Here is a 17,850-nt window from a genome sequence, read left to right as displayed (position 1 = left end):
AAAATCTCAGACGATTAAAAGTTCACTATATTATAGGCCTACTTAAGGCACTGCCTAAATGCGGGATAAAAAGATATTGACTAGAACAGAATAAGAAAAGACAGTCACCTTAAGTGTCTTTTCTGTTGGTGGAGCTGGACTGACTCAAAAACTCTTTCGTCCCCCTCGCCATCAGACTGGTTAACAGCTCTCAGTAAAGGCAAGGAGGACAATAGTTAACAGACGATGGACAATTTCTACCTATATTTGCACATCCATTTGCACTGTTTCACTTTCATTTGCACTGTCAACCATTTTGCACTGTATACTGCAGCTACTGTTCATTTTATATATATATAAGAATCAGAAATACTTTAATAATCATAGGGGGAAATAATTTTTTTTTACACACTCCAGATATACAAACAACATATATTATAGTATTATTATATATTATATTATATTATATTACATTATATTATATACACACATGTATATATATCTTTTATTAGTCTTTTATTCTATTTTTATTTCTATTCTTAAGGTAAGGGTTTTTAATTTTAGTTTAATGTATGTTTAGTGTATGTCTGTTTTGTATTTTTTATGCTACTGGACACTTGAATTTCCATCGGGATAAATAAAGTATCTATCTATCTATCTATCTATCTATCTATTACGTAGGCTACGGTTTCTAGAGAAGGTGCGCTCGATTTGTTTACCCAGTTGTCCAGGAATTATGTTGATATCATTAATTAGTATTTCGTGCGCACATTATACCTACTTCGTGGCCACGAATTAGTATTTCGTGCGCACGTTATCCTTATTTCGTGGCCACGAAATACTAAATTGTACCCACAATTTAGTATTTCGTGGCCACAAAATACTACTTTGTGGCCACGAAGTAGTATTTCGTGCGCACGCTATAGCTATATTGTGGCCACAATTTAATTTTCTTTTGACCATGTCATGTCTGGGGCTCCATAGAATCAGCTAATATGACCGCTAACGGCACGGTGAACTAGTTAACTGCAGCGCTAATTAGCAGCAGTTAACAGTTAAGAGTGGTGTAGTTCGTAGTCCTAAAACACAGAAATCAGTTATCATTTTCTGCATCTGGTTCCCTCGTCTCAAAGTCTGTGAGTTTTTTAAATTGGTTTTTGGTTAACTGCGTGAAATCATTTTTGGTACTATGTTGAGGACGTCCAAGCATCATGTTGCAGAGGAATCTACTGAAGTTAGCATGCTGACCATGCTTAGCATTGGTCTCTGAGCATCCACCTCCAGGCAGAATCAGCTGATAGGACCGCTAGTCCATGGTTCACTGAGTGAACTAGCTTTCAGCAGCTCTAAATAGCCGCAGTTAGCAATTACTGTGATAATATGCTCCCTCCCTAAAGAGTGGTGTATTTTGTAGTCCTCAAACACAGAAATCAGTTAGCATTTTTAAACACCCAGTTCCCTTGTCTCAAAGAGTATTGGGTTTTTTAATTGGTTTTTGGTTAAATGTCTGCAATAGCAGTTTTGATGTGATTTCGAAGACGTCTAAGCATCGTGCAGAGGTATCTTCTGATGTTAGCATGCTAACCAGACTCGCCCTTAGCGTGTTCTCCGAGCATCCCACTCCAGACAGAATGAGCTAATTATAATAATGATTGAAGTAATTTAAAGGAAAATCAACAAATCATCAAATTTGAGAGGCTGGGACCAGGACATAAAAAATTACTTAAATCCAGTACAGCGACCAAATATCTTTCTATTTGATTTAGATTTATGAGCTCCCAATACATTGTTATAATATTTGTAAAGTAACTAGTAACTAAAGCCTTCAGGTAATTGTAGTGAAGTAAAAAGTAGAATGATTCCCCCTGAAATTTAGTGGAGTAGAAGTATATAGTGGTATGAAAAGAAAAAATACTCAAGTAAAATACATGTACCTTCAATTTATACTTACTAGTGCATTGCCCGTAGGAAGAATGTATTCCTATAGAAAAGTGGGAGGTTAAATAGCTTTTTCATGGATGGCCAAATGAGGTTGTGTTTGAAGTTGGGACGTCAGGGATATAACTGGCAGTTTTTGACTACTTTTGATTTTACCATTATATTTCACCTTAAAAACTATTTACCTTGCCTTGTTTGGTGTCATTATTTTCAGCACAACCTCACATGTGTGACCGTACAGTTATTTTTTCATTTTGACATATTATATTAACACTATGGACCTAAAATCAGAGTAGGAAAAAGTTAGATTTTTTACTGTGAAAACCACAAACATGTTTTTTCATTTTGACATATTATATTAACACTATGGACCTAAAATCACAAAATAACATAAAATCAGAGTTGGAATAAGTTAGATTTTTTCCTGTGAAAACCACAAATATGTTTAATGAACCAATTGCATTAGTTATAATGCAAATATAAATTGTTGTTTGCTAAATTTGTGCATAAGTTTTTGAAATTTACAAAGTTATATGTAACTATTTACATTTAAATGCAGGCAATGCCTCAGGCTCCTCAGCTCAATGAAGGCTGCAGGCTGCACTGCCTGCTCCACATTCAGCAGTCTCCTCATTGTTTTGACTCACAACACAAAAAATGACTACACTAAACACACTACACTAAACACTATATAACATACTAACTATACACTCCAAAGCGACAGAGATGGCGAGTTTTGAGAGTTGAGAGATTTGTGACATATAGCGTATATGTCACAAATCTCTCAACTCTCAAAACTCGCCATCTCTGTCGCTGTCTGCATCACCGCTGGCATCCCTCACACAACTTTCCCTCTTCCTCAACAACCAAACTTGCTGCTTGCGGACACTTTCGTGACAAAAGCCCGTTTTTACCGTTTCTTCCTGCACCAGACACAAAGCAAACGTGATGGCAATGTTCGCGAAAAAGCGTGGCAGACATTATTTACCCTAATTCCGGTTTTGGACATGCCTGTGCGTCCGGTCCGTCGACTCGGGAGGTGGGCCGTGTGGGTGGGCTAGCAGCTAGCAGCTAGCTACACACGAACATCCACAGATTCCGAATCCACTTTGTTGTCCTTGCGTATCTGGATCTCCTCAGACCGGAACAGACCCGGTCCGGACTCGTTTAGTCTCATTAATCCACAACAGTCAGTTTAGATGCACAGAACGGGACTGAACCGCCGGCAAAATCCCGGTCCAGCTCGCGCCGCTGCAGGTATATTTTTATTTATTTATTTATTATAGTTCGTTCTTCCGCTTTATCCATGTGGGTCGCGGGTGATGTTACCGCTTTTATACCACCTTTTTCAAGGTGGAGCGGGGATACTGGGGCCAAATCCAGTGGCTCTATGGGCGAAGGCCAGGGTACTCCCTGGATGAGACGCCAGCTCATCGCAGGGCCCTTACTGATGGCAGTGGCTGCCACGAAGGTGCCAACTGCACATCAGGAGCAGTGTTGGGGTTCAGCATCTTGCTCAAGGATGCTTCGGCTTGTAGCTCAGTCCCGCCCAGGGGAGCCAGGGATTTGAACCAGTGACCTTCTGGTCACTAGTCCTCAGCTCTACCCACTGAGCCACAACCGCCCCTATTTATTTATTTATCTATATTATTTATTTATTTATTTTATTTATTTATTTTTTTCCGCTGCAGGTATAAATCCGCTTGTTTCTTAAGGTGTGTCGTGGACTTGAGCTCTGCAGTGATTGGCTCTGGTGCTTACGTTGCTATGGTGGCTACGGTTGACAATTTTAGTGGAATTGGTAAAGCATTTATGAAATAATTTATTAACGGTATCATTGCAATCCAAACAAATCCGACGTCGCACACCCTTAAACCACACAGCAGCCATGTTGTAAGTCTCAGGTCAGTCTGATCCTGATCCGCAGAGATATTTGAGGAACACACACACACACACACACAGAGACAGACACACAGACAGACAGATTCCTTGCTTAAAGCTATTTAGTGGGCACTTTATCATGTTTCATGCATCCACGAGAGCCATTTTGTGGCATGTTTTGATAAAACATGATGAGAGGTGCCATATAGAGCTACAGCTGCCCGCCATATGTGCTGGTCCCCCTCCGCATGCAGCTGGTGCCTTTTTTGTATATTTTTTTGCATCTGAATGCGCCGGAGGGGATCTTCAAATAGGCTGGCACCATCAAAACTGTCTTGTTTAATCATCCTTACCCATTTTCACAAGTCTTGTGGTCAAGGTATAAAAATGTGATAAACATAAACACCAGCTGTGGATGAAAGATTTTACTCTTTTACTGAAGTAATATTTGTTATAACTATGCAAAAGTCAAGAAACCCAATGTGGCACATATAAGGGGAAGTGATCCGAGTGTCTCATGTTGTGAGGATCGAAGCGGCAGAGGCTGAGACATCTTGACATTTAGGCCCTCGTAAGAGTCGAGCACAAAAACAATGGTTCTAGAATTCCCCTATTTCGATTTGATTGGGTTTCATCGTGATTTGTCATTCTGTTTCACATGACATAGAACACAACTTTATTCACAGGCGAAATCTGAATGTTGAGTAAACAGAATCACTCCATCAAGTGGCTTCTTTTAGAGAATAAAGGGTGATTTTTAATACTTGATATGTGCTATAAAATCTCAATTTGCTGAAGTAGAAACTATTACAATCAAATAAATTTAGTTATATTCAGAGCAGGTGTATAAACTAGCAGAAAACTCAAGTTCCGAAGTAAGGCACACATATCTTAAAATTGTATTATAGTATTATAGGGGAAGTATTATACTGTTCAGCAGGTACTGCAGAACCAAAATCTTTTGTTTCTCAACTTAAATAAAGTTTAGTGTGACAATGGTTAAACAAAAAGGTCCACTTGGAGGCTCACTTCCTCACAGAAAGCAAAGTCTACCTGAGGCCTCAATAAAAAGCTGTTATATGACCTTATTAACACATTTATTAATGGGAGAGCTTCCAGAGCAAACAGGTTTTTACCATAACCAACTAAACACTCATTCACACACATCACCTCACCCCAGAGTCTATCTAATGTCTATATAACTATAAAATGTTGCATTATTGTGGATATTCCAATTCGACCTTATTCACTGACGGATAGCTGTGTCCCACTGAATTTGATAAAAGGAAAATGGTCCGCGCTATACCGTTATACTCGGAGCATCTTCATATTTCTCATGCCCTCGCTTCACGGTCACAAATCAGGAGTTGAAGGAGGAAGAATAAACTCTATTCATCCCAATCTATCCACTCTTCCCACCCACAGCAGCCAGGGTCAGAGTCCAGCCGACTGCACAGAGCTATCAGGAAACAACAAAAACGCTCCTCACTGAGCCTCACAGAGCACACACACGTCCCAGACTTTTCACAAGGGTTAGCGGTGGTCCTGGTCCCGTTTAAATGTTTGGTTCCCACAGATTAAGTCACTTTGCTGCGGGCCTTTTCGAGCCAGACGAGAGCCAACTTAGCATCTTGGTTGTGTGACTTGCTCGGCTGTAAACTTGTGTAAAATGAATAAACCAAGTTTTATGAGGAGTTCTCAGGCAGCAAGTCTCCGATTAACTATGCTGGCTCTGTAGAAACAGGAAAATCCCCGTGCTAACTTTAAAACTGTGCATTTGGAAGTGAGTTTTCTGAAAAGTAGTCTGATAACATACAACTAAAAACCTTATACAACGTGGGGTGAAAAAATGGACGAGGCCAGCAAGTGGGTGAGAGATACTGTGTGCAAGTGAGAGAGTGCAAGGGCGACGAAGACTGCAAAGAATATTCCTTAAAAGTCTAAGAAAGAATGGCTTGTATTAGATAATGAATATTATATCACGGCTTACTTAGATCAACAGGTAGAACAAATCCAGGCCTAGAGGAATCTGTCCCAGTGATATTAGAGGTTTGCTTTGAATATATAATACTGGCACAAAAGGAACGAGGTCAGCAGGGGAACAGGGGAACAGGGGAAAGGGCTGATTCAAGGATATACATGTCTCTCAATGTAGATTCACTCTTAGGAAACAAGATGCTATCTCACCGACATTGAAAACATTTGAGCACAAATTTCATATAGATTTCAATGAACAAAAGGAAGTATAAGCAGCTCATTGTAAAAAGACTTAATCGGGGATGAGAAGTGACACGGTGCAAAGAAACCCACTGCTATGAAAACACTCAGTGCAGACTTCTGGTACGTGAGTATTTGCCTCCACCATATTTCAGGGGGAAATATCATACTTTTATTTGACAACTGTGATTACAAGTTCCATGAAAAATGAGAATTTATATAAAAAACAAGGCGTTTCTAACCTTGTGACTCAAGATGTGTACGACTTACTGCCATCATTTTGACCAAAAAGAGGCATTTCCCCTCTTAACTCTCTCAAATGGTTTCATTTCTATTTCTTTTGAGGCCCTAAGAGGTGATATTATACAGTAACTGACAGAAGGGTTTAGCGTTTGAGAATTGTTGTTTTAAACGAGTCCCCATCTGCTTTAGTGGTTTAGGAGAATGCTGTAATGCTGTTTTGCTGTGAATGAATTTTGTGATCTTTTCTTTTAAACATCTCATGATCCAAAAGGTTGGGACCTCCAGGTTAGAAAATACAGATCTTGAAATAACCTTTAAGCACATTCAGCTGATACTACAACGTTTACTTACGTAGTTTGAATGAAGGACTTTTCATGGAGCATTTTTATACCGTTGTAAAAGTACTTTTGATGATGATCTGATTACGTCTACAATATATTATTCCTCTTGCCGACCCATTCCTATGAATATCTGCAGGACCAAAAAAACAGATAACTGAAGAGCAGAACCACATTAACAAGAAGGCGAAGAAATACGCAGTCGAGCCAGATTCCTTATCAACAAAGAACACTTTTATTTGTTCCATATCTTTCAGATTTTTTTTGGTCAAATATCAGACGTGAGGTTGAGGAGAGTGCACTCAGTAGGAGAGGTGAGGTCATGGTGCACAGGGCAGCAGGCAGGGGGCAGCAGATGAGTGAAGGACCGGGAGAGATGTGGTCATTAAAGAGGAAGAAGGAAGTGAACAAAGACATGATTTACAGTCAATGTGAGGCCAATTCCTCAGGAAATATTCAAATTATTAAAATAGACACAAATGAAATGATTCAACAAGTTTCTCGTCAGAGGATAAAAGTACTTTTAGACTTGAGGTGGCGATGATTTTGTGACTGACTAAAATGAGAGTTCTTCCTTAAGCCTTCTATCGGTATACTGTCATAACTGAGCCCCAGACGTGAAATCATGAATGAGTGTTCAATATGTTTAATAAATATGGGCTATTCTGGCAAACAAAAAAAGAATATGCACTTTATAATGTTTCTTATCTCATATTTCTGCAAAGATGTCAGGAATCTTTTTGCCACCCAAACCTATGACAACCTCTCCAAGTCTTTCATCCTCAGTCTTCCCCCACCCCCATCACAGGCTGTCAGCAAAGCTAAATTTACCCGTCATCTCACACGCATTCACGCAGCAAACCTTCAACATATATAGATATATATACACACACTCTCTCTCACACATACACACATCTGCCGTTTTACAAAAGGATCAAGCACAATCTAGCCCCGTCTCTCTCTCACGCACGCACACACACACACACAGTGATTCAGTTTATGACTGCAAAAACAACACAATGTCGCGTCAAGGCAACGTGCACACGCACACTGGTCATTGTTCACATTCTCACACAGAAATACAAAGCCATGGGCAGAATTTCGAACAAAAAATGCATGTAAAAGTACGGACACACTCGTAAAGTGCACATACGGGAGGGGACCTCTGAGGGGCGAAGATGTACATGACATGATTTCAAGAGTTTGAGAGTGGCAAATGTGAGAAGAAAACAAAATAATTAATTTAAAAATAGTTTCCACAAATAAGAAAATTGGAGGGACGTAAACAGGGCAAGTCATCTGTAGAGCAGCTCGTTGTGTTTTGCACATTTCAGGGGAATATTACGGCATGAAATTCAACCAAAATCAAATAATGGATGTCGGGGAAACAGCTATACGTTCATTCTCACACACACACACACACACACACACACACACACACACACACACACACACACACACACACACACACACACACACACACACACACACACACACACACACACACACACACGCCATCCAAACCCAGGATTTATTAGAAACTGTTGGTGCAAACAAAAAAAGCCCCAACTTATTTTTCCTATCTCGATCATTTTCCTCTTTTCCTCACACTCAAAGGCAATCAAGGTGAATTATAACAACATTTTATGATCAGCAGGCGTATCCCACCCAAAATTCAAAAATCAAGTTATCAAAGTAAAACTGTCAACAGAATAAAGCACAGATTGGTCAACGACAACAAAAAGGATTTGAGACGAGTAACTAAGGCAGCTGATGAGAATCTGAAATCATACAGGAGAGAAAACAAAAGCAGCAGTGGAAACAACAGAGGCACGAAAATAAAGGTGTGATGGTGAGAAAAGAAAAAAAAAAAAGACACAGTCAGCTAGAATGGCCTCCAAACATAAACCCCCTTCCCCCTCTCTCTAGAACAATCCCCTCCCCTTCACAAGGGGCACCTCTCTGCGTTCGCCAGTCCACTTTTGGCACAGATGCACTCCCGACACATGCCGGACCAAACAGAGGAGGTTATGATGGCCTGGCAAAGGGATTTGGTGCCACCTATTGTCAGCCACAGCAAACTGCCCTTTGTGCAGAGCCAAGAGGCTGGTGAAGGGGATCAATTTAAGAAGAGTTAAAAGCAACAAGATATGCATCCCGACAAAACATCTCCTTCATCCTGCTTTTACAGTTCTGACGAATGATAAAAGAACCGTCGAGCACATGTCAGTACAAGGCAAAGTTCAGTGGAGCGAGCGTCAATCACGATCATTCCGAAAGGAGAGCGAAATTACCCCCAAATAAATACAAAAAGAAAGAAATTAAAAACAAGAAAATATGTAAACAATGTCTACAATGATGGAAGTCATAGTGGTATCATGCATCATGTTGTGTCATCTGGGAGGCTGAGCTACGTCCGTGTTCGGTTGTCCGGCTGCCCTGATCCATCAGGAGTGGTGCGAGGGTGCAGGGGTGGAGAGGAGGGGATGAGCTCCTCCTACTCGACTTTGACGCCCATCTTCTCTGTGTTTAGTAGGTAAAGGCTGTCGTCTATCAGGAAACTGGAGGGAGAGAGGAAGTAAGGATCATTCATAGAGTAAAACCTCTTCCCAAACAAATCAGTAAAGGATCTCTGAAAAAGAAAATAAACCCAACACTTCTGACACTTTGGAAGATACTTCCAGTACACGACAGTTGACCGCTTTTGTGCACCACCTACAGGCTAACAGTGAGCTAACTGTGTTATCTTTTAAGTGCCTTCTCCTCAGAAAAGCTACGAAACATACAGGGGGCAGTTGAGTGGACGAACCTGTAGAAGAGGAAGTGGACTGGTATGGTGCTCAGGTGCCACACAGCGTGAGCATCTAGGATCCAGAGCATCGGGGGGAAGTCCAGCAGCTCCAGCAGAGCCAGACCGTGAAGCAGCATCACCACCAGGCCGCACTTCCACCAGTATGGCAGGGTCCGCCGGTTCTGCCAGCACCAACACAGCCACCACAGGAGGTTCACCATGCCTTTAAAGACGAAAACACGTTTAAAGGTCTTTGACAAATGGCTCTTTATGTGTAATCATTGGTTATTGCTGGTAACGTCTATATGCCCCTTCTCTTTCACGTTTCTCTTTTTTTTTTAAGTTGAACTGCTTCTGATGCCATACAATTAAAATTAAACACAAATAAAATAAAAAAAAAACAAGCCATTGGCAGACAGGGCTCCAAACAACAATAATCCTAGGACAGTACATCAGTGTATAATGATCATTACAACCAACTAAATACGAGCTTCAATGTGACTTTTAAGTTGAATTCGCCGTACCAATGGTGGCGTTAGCAGCCATGTTATAGCCGTAGTCGAAACTGACAAAGGTCAGGTAGGACACGTGCGAAGTAAAGGCCAAGATGAGCAGGACGCCCACCATGCTCGACACCCCGGGTCGCCTCAGGCCCAACGTTCTGATGAAGAGAGAGACGGGCAAAACAGAAGAGGAAGTGATGTAACAGCGATGTGCTTTACATTATTAGTATTGGTATTTTAGACAGCATGTTAACCGGGATGAACGATAAAGAAAACATTTGTGAGTCACATGGAAATTCTGTTTTAGAGCTTACCTGACACAGCACAGGTAGATTGAGTAAAGAATGACAGCCGTGGCACAGAAATAGTCCATTTTCTGAAACAGACATACATACATTAGCAGAGTTGAGCCAACATCAAGAGAAAGAGACTTGTGCCTGTTGTATGTTGCTGAAAATATACCACACACAGCTGGAGGGCTTGTCAGTAATGGCATTAGGATGTTGCTGATTAGCTAAGCTTGTTAGCCATTAAAACAGAAAAACGCTCATCGCAGCAGGCGGTCTGGCAGTTGGGAAGTCATTTTAGCTGCTCTCCACTCAACATACAATGAAGTGTTGCTTTTTAAATAAACACTGAATCATTTTACTGTGAAAATGTTTCTTCTGGCTGTGCTCTGCTCATCGCTTTGTCCCATGTGTGCATGTTGAGTCCTGATGGCTCTCACCAGCCCTCTAAATAAATTGCAAGCTAGCTGAACAGAAGTCTCTGTTAAGAGTAGGTGGACCAAACCGAAAGGTAGGAGGTTATTTATTTTGTATAGGTCAGATAGAGAGAAACCAAACTCTTGGATAAAATATTTGTCATAAAATTTGATAAAACCCAGGCGGTCAACAACTATTACCTCAGTTAGATAGGTGTCCCGGGTGTGAAACACTGTCGACCAGAACCAGGCATTAAGAGATACCTAAAGAAAACACACACAGGGTCTTGTTATGAATGGTACAATGATCATGACACAACAGTATCGGTGTATCTATCTGTGTTAAAGTCATTTTCTCCATCTCACCAGAGAGAAGGCGTTGATGGTGTGGTACATGGGGCTCTGGCGTGGCACCGTGCTGCGATAGCGCAGCAGCATGAGAAGGCAAGCCAGGCCGTTAAGCAGCGAGGCCAGGGCCGAGGCCGGCTCCTCGAAACACAGGAAGCGCGCAAATGGCCACTATGGAAAATAAAATACAAAACATTTTAATCAAATCGGTGAAGACAAAACCAATACTAGAGCACTTGTTGTTTCGCTCTCATATATTGTCCTGATTAAAGTGAACAGATAATGAAGCCAGAGCTCAACATCCTCCCCAATACAGAACAACTGCGGCTGAGAGTCTGTGACAGAGTTTGGTGAGTGAACACAAACCTTGCCGTGGAACTGTGGGACCCTGTAACCCTCGGCCTGGTAAAGCCCCACAGTGGTCCACATGCACTGATAGCGACAGTCATCGCGACATGTCCAACCTGGGACACAGGAACAAAGAGAGACGAGGTGAGGGCGTGAACGGGCACAACACAGGTCAAAGGTCAAAGTTCATCTGGCCTCTCAGATAACACTTGTAAGAGGTACAAATATTCAACAAAATATGATGATACATCTGGAAAACGTTTTGGTCAGGTTGAAAGACTCCAACAATAAAATCATTGTTTACATGAATTTTTGAGCAAAAATTCAAACAAAATTGTGAACTGCTAGAAATATTGGCTAATCGCAGCCTTAAAAATGTGCTCTTAATAGTTATTCCACAGTTAACAAGCAATGATATGCATTATAAACCATTTACTAACCCACTGTAGGGGCTTTTAAACATCAGTTGCAACTTCAGTGGCCATTCAAATAATGTTATAAACAAAGTATTATATACATCAGTTCAACTATATTATCTATTAATGATGGCTGTTATAAAGTGTTATCCCCTCCTTATTATCAGACATGTAAGACCGGTGATTAGATGTTGATTCAAAGTCTCACACATTCACCCCCATACAGTTGTCAATGGAGGTGGAGGGTGGAGTTTCTATAGGCCCTTTGTGACACCTTGCTCAGCCGGAATAACTGGCATTCAACATTCAAGTCTGTTTCAGTGAAGCCTACAGTTTGGATCAGTATCACGTTTCTTCAGAAGTTGCGAAGACACACCGCGTTAAAAGTCACACAGCAGCCATGACACACACACATACACACACACAGCAGCAGCAGGGATGAGCCAACACAGAATGAATGGTAACTGTTAGCAAAGACGCTCAAAGGGATGCTTTTAACGAATGTTACAACACAGCTAGATATATTATAGCTAAGTCCAGTGGGTAGCTTGTGGAGGAATGCAGCAACAGACTGCTAACAAGCTAAGTTAGCTTAACTTACCTGCTGCCTACAACAACAATAACAACGACAACGACTCACCTGTCAGCGCCATGTACTGCGGCTGGGCAGACTGAAAGCCCCGTAGCCGAGCCCCGGTGCAGTTGGTCCGGACACATTGCTTCACACAGTCTCGGTAAACCGGCTCCTTGTCGCCTTGAGAGGACTGCACAGTGGTCACCGATACGAGGAGCAGGAAGACAGTGGCCACAGCGAGGAGTTTGACAGATGTGCAGCGGGGTATCGCTGAGGCCATGGTGGTCGGTCTCGTCCCGTCAGAACTCACGAAGGCACGGCTGGACGACAGCTGCATCGATGGCTCCCACAGCCGACGGTCCACATTACCAGACAGCCATCCCTAGTTTGAGGCGACTGACCGGGCCTGAAAGGTTTCAGAGTTACAGTGCTGTACCTTCACTGCTCCCCCTGCTCTCTGATCAGGGTCAAGTTACACACTCCCAGAACGTTTCCGGTCGACATTTCCAAAATAAAACATGCGCTGGTTGGCGATTGGTAGAACATTTTCTTTTGTGAGACGAGACCTCGAGTGCCCACTGGAGTATCATCTGCGTGCGGTCTAAGTTTCCCAAGCACCTTCTATAAGTAATACACCTTTTGTAAGCCCACTTTTATGTTAGGACCAATGCGGATATTGTAAATTAAAATATTGCTGGCTTTTATTTTGAAAGGCAGAACAGTTAGTGGGAGATAATTTTACTTCCGTTATTACGCACGTCACTAGGTCATGTGATTCATTGATCTATTGATTTTTCAAGTTATTTTTTTATTTAGATATTATGATAGCTATGAGGACTATCATGTATACTACTACTACTACTACTACTACTACTACTAATAATAATAATAATAATAATAATAATAATAATAATAATAATGTCATTTTTAAAATGAAAGACATTGTGGAAAATCTCTTGCTTTGAATATGCAGGTCATTTCTCTGTTTCTGTCTAATCTGCTCATTCATCACAAGTCCATTTCCATAGCCCGTCAAAGTCAGTGTTATTTTAGGTTGATTAGGTACCTTTTTAGTCAAATGAAGGTGTCACTACTGAAAGGTGGTAAACAAACATACATACATTATCTCCTACATATAATGTTGGAGCAACAGAATACTGTCTAAAAAGACCTTATGAATGAAACACAAATGTGTTTATTGAACTTGTTGTTACTTTTGGAAATATTATTTGATATTTTTGTCTGGTAAAACATTTAATGATTTATTTAATGTAGCTGCAATACAAAGCACAACGTTACAAACAACTTAATTTCAACTGGAAAAAGACATTGTTAATACACTTTTAAGAGGAAAACGTTTTAAAGGGTGAAGATAGACTCCATTATTTGGTTGAGCTCATTGGGTTAACATGCAGTTGTCCTTACATGGAGTTCATCACAGCAGATAGATCAATTACTCTTGGTTTTCTCTTAAGACAACACACTGGAAGTAAACATGGTTTCCTCACATGTTGAAAAAACCTAATCTGTTATCATTATTTATGAACCCGTTTTGTTAATTCACTTTGTGATTATGTTCATTGTTTCTGTTTGTTGTCACATTTTTGCACCAATTCTGTTTTTTATGTGTGCTCTTGACATCATTGAAAACGAGGGCTTGCCCTCAATTATTATTTTAGATTAAAATAAAGGTTGAATGAATAAATGAATGAACTTAAGAGAACATTAATCGCAATGATCTTTTAAAAGTATTTTTATGACAATAAAATGAGATCATGTCCATACAAATGATTAATAGTGTATTTGGTGCAACATTATATTTGCATATCAAATCGGTGTAAATAGTCAAACTTCAGATATTAAACCACCTTCACTGTAGTAGATTAACACACTATATGTTGCCACCACAAACATGATAACATATGTATTATTACCCTCTTTGACGATGTGTGCAGCTCTACACAGCTGGGAAAATATCTGTTAATGAAAAATGTAAAGCCAAAAAAGTGGTTCATTTTTGCTTCCAAAATTTCAGCCAGTCCAGCTTTCCCATATTGTTCAAATGCAAGTTGATTGACACTGTATTTCCAAACACAGTGCTGGACAACACTGGAGTCACATCAAAACAGGTTGTAATTTGGGACACAAACCACCCAATTATTGGAGGAAGATAAGAAAAAAGGCATATAACAAGGTTATGGATGGTGATCTGCAGGGCCTTCTTCTTCTGAGGGTGGATGTTTCCTCCAGCAGGGCTTGATCTCCTCAGGGTCAAAAGGATGGAAATGTCACAGAAGCCAATAACAGGGAGAGTCAGGATATAAAACAAGATAAGTATGGGTTTAAAATCATCCTTTTGTCTCAAAGCAAAATAACATCCATATGCAGCAGTTGCAGTCCAAACACCAACAGCCATCAGGATCCTGGGAGTCAGACTCTTTCGTGCCCGGTATGTAAGTGGATGAACCACAGCCAGGTAACAGTCCAGACAGATACAGGTTATAAACAGAGGCCTTCCACACACATTGAATGAATAAAAGAAGGAATTGAATGCTTCAACCACCAAGTTATGGTTATGAAGATCGTAAAACAACTTAGATTGACGAAGTATCAAAAAAAGCCCATCCATGACAGTGAGATTTAACATAAAGACGTCATTTGGGCTGAATGGCATCCCTTTTCTTCCTTTCTCGAACATGTCCAAGAGTATGGCAGCTGCTCCAGGAAACCCAAAAACAAAGGAACCAATGGTGACACATGTCCAGAAGATATCGTCCTGTAGGTCTTCACACTGCACATTGGCTGTTGCATTAGAGTAGTCTGTGATGTTATTAAACCAAGACATTTGGATTGCTCTGTACTTTTACTCTCGAATCAGTCAGCTGAGAACCTCCAAGTACTGCAACTGTCCTGGTCGACCTCTCGCTGAGAGTGAAATTACTGAAGACGGGCTAGGTATGAGTTAGTTCACTTGACTTAAACAAGTGGCGCTGTATGTTAAACTTGATATGCCATACCACCGTCATCTGTCACATTAACAAACACAAACTTTTCCAGCCAGATTTGAATTTGTTTTAAATTCAAATCAGGGAGAACGTGATATGTCACACGTCTGTGTATCTGGTGTGTGTTAAAGTTTCCAGCCACAAGGGTGGACCAAAGGCAGACGCACTTATTCCACACAAAGAATTCTGAAATCTTCTATTTTCTACACTATATTATGGAATAAAACTCACCTTGGATATGACAGTGCTACCATACTCTGATGTCTAGCTGTTATAATGCTGTTATAAAGCTGGTATAATGTTTACAGTGTTCACCACCTAAAATCTACTTTAATCTACATTATTGCACATTCATAGGTATATGTTGGTTCTGCTATTGCACATTCATATGAATTGTTTATTTCTTGTATAGTTGTATAGATTCTTATTGTTTACAGTATAGTTTGCACTGTGTATATGTCTATATATCTTGTTTTCTATTAATGTTATATACAGTGTGTTTTCTTTTTCCTTCTTTTTTTGCAGACCCACTGCTGCTATGACAAAATAATTTCCCAGTCTGGGATCAATAAAATAATTCTATTCTATTCTATTCTATTCTATTCTATATGATTCTGTTCGATTCTATTCAATTCTATTAAATCTACTCTCTGTGGATGTCTCTGTGTAATTCTTATTTGTTGCAGCTTCTGTAAACATCATAAAAATGATTTGCCTGAAAAGTGCTTTTGTTAATTTAATGTGTTTATTTAACAGGTTGTTACTTCTGGTAATATTATTTAATATTTTATTCTGGTAAAACATTTAATGATTTATCTGATGTAGCTGCAATACAAAGCACAAAGTTCCAAACAATTTAATTTCCACTGGAAAAAGACATTGGGCCTCATTCACCAATATCTTCTTAAGAATCTTCTTAGATTCTTTCTTAAGTTGTTCTTAAGAGGTTCCTTAAGAAAACCCTACGTCAGATTCACCAACGCGTTCTTAAGCCTCAGAATTGTTCACAGCTGTGTTCTTACATTGATGAAAGCCGCAGGAGCAATATATATGCCATTGTTTTGCGGGCGTTGGATGGAGAAATGCCACGTATAAATATGGTGGGGGGGTTACTAATTGATGGCATGTTTCCAATTTACTTGATTTATCTTAAATCATTGGCACATTTGATTTATTTTAGAATTTAAATTCTTTGTAAATTACCAAAAATATGAAATGAATAAATACATGAATAAATATGACAGAATTATCACTGTAATATTGCATTTTATTGAACTACACAAGAGAAGAAAACACAACCATGCCAACATCTTGGCACTGAAATGTGCGTAAGAGTACTCCTGAGTGTTTGTAGGATTTGTTCTTGCCTAAGAAAAAATCCTAGATAAGAAAAAATTCATGTATGCCACAATCTTCGTAAGTGGGACTTAAGAACACATTTGTTCGTAAGAACGGTTCATGAATGAGGCCCATTGTTCTTGCACTTTTAAGAGGAAAAAGTTTAAAAAGATGAAGATAGACTCCATCATTTGGTCGAGCACATTGGGTTAACATGCAGTTGTCCTTACACGGTGTTCATGACAGCAGGTAGATCAATTACTCCTGGTTTTCTATCAAGACAACACACTGAAAGTAAACATTGTTTCCTCAAATGTTGAAAAGACCTAATCTGTTATTTTTTTTACGAACCTGCTCTGTTAAGTCACTCTGTGATTATGTTCATTGTCTCTGTTTGTTATCACATTTTTGCATCAGTTCTTTTTTTTATTTGTGCTCTTGACATCATTGAAAATGAGGTCTTGCCCTCAATTATTTTTAAGAATAAAATAAAGGTTAAATGAATGAATGAATGAATGAATGAATGAATGACCTTAGGACAACATTAATCCCAATGAACTTTTAATCAAAACATTTTAAAGTATTCTTATGACAATAAAATGAGATCATGTCCATACAAATGATTAATAGTGTATTTGTTGCAACATTATACATGCAAATCGAATCGGTTTAAATAGTTAAACTTCAGATATTAAACTACCTTTATTTGACTAGATTCACACACTATATGTTGCTACCACAAACATGATAGCTGGGAAAATATCTGATAATGAAAACTAAAAAGTCAAAAAAGTGGTTCATTTTTGCTTCCAACATTTCAGCCAGTCCAGCTTTCCCATATTGTTCAGATGCAAGTTGACTGACAATGCATTTCCAAACACAGTGCTGGACACCACTGGAGTCAAATCAAGACAAGTGGTAATTTGGGACACAAACCACCCAATTATTGGAGGAAGGTAAGAAAAAAGGCATATAACAAGGTTATGGATGGTGATCTGCAGGGCCTTCTTCTTCTGAGGGTGGATGTTTCCTCCAGCAGGGCTTGATCTCCTCAGGGTCAAAAGGATGGACATATCACAGAAGCCAATAACAGGGAGAGTCAGGATATAAAACAAGATAAGTATGGGTTTAAATTCACCCGTTTGTCTCAAAGCAAAATAACATCCATATGCAGCAGTTGCAGTCCAAACACCGACAGCCATCAGGATCCTGGGAGTCAGACTCTTTC

General features: G+C 39.8%; 1 protein-coding gene across 1 annotated transcript; it reads right to left on the bottom strand.

Moving 5' to 3' along the window:
* Positions 1-8,223: 8,223 nt before the first annotated feature.
* On the bottom strand, positions 8,224-12,769 carry pgap3 (post-GPI attachment to proteins phospholipase 3). The gene is made up of 8 exons (XM_030399970.1): positions 12,346-12,769; positions 11,308-11,405; positions 10,960-11,112; positions 10,795-10,857; positions 10,205-10,266; positions 9,912-10,048; positions 9,406-9,610; positions 8,224-9,157 (listed from the first exon to the last, which is right to left on the bottom strand). Exons 1-8 carry the CDS (start codon positions 12,614-12,616, stop codon positions 9,094-9,096), a joined length of 1,053 nt encoding a protein of 350 aa, XP_030255830.1. The 5' UTR covers positions 12,617-12,769; the 3' UTR covers positions 8,224-9,093.
* Positions 12,770-17,850: the final 5,081 nt, after the last annotated feature.

This window comes from Sparus aurata, chromosome 20 (genome assembly GCF_900880675.1).
Source record: "Sparus aurata chromosome 20, fSpaAur1.1, whole genome shotgun sequence".
NCBI lineage: Eukaryota > Metazoa > Chordata > Actinopteri > Spariformes > Sparidae > Sparus > Sparus aurata.
The sequence above is the reverse complement of the archived record's forward strand: the minus strand, read 5'-3'. Positions and strand labels throughout refer to the sequence as shown.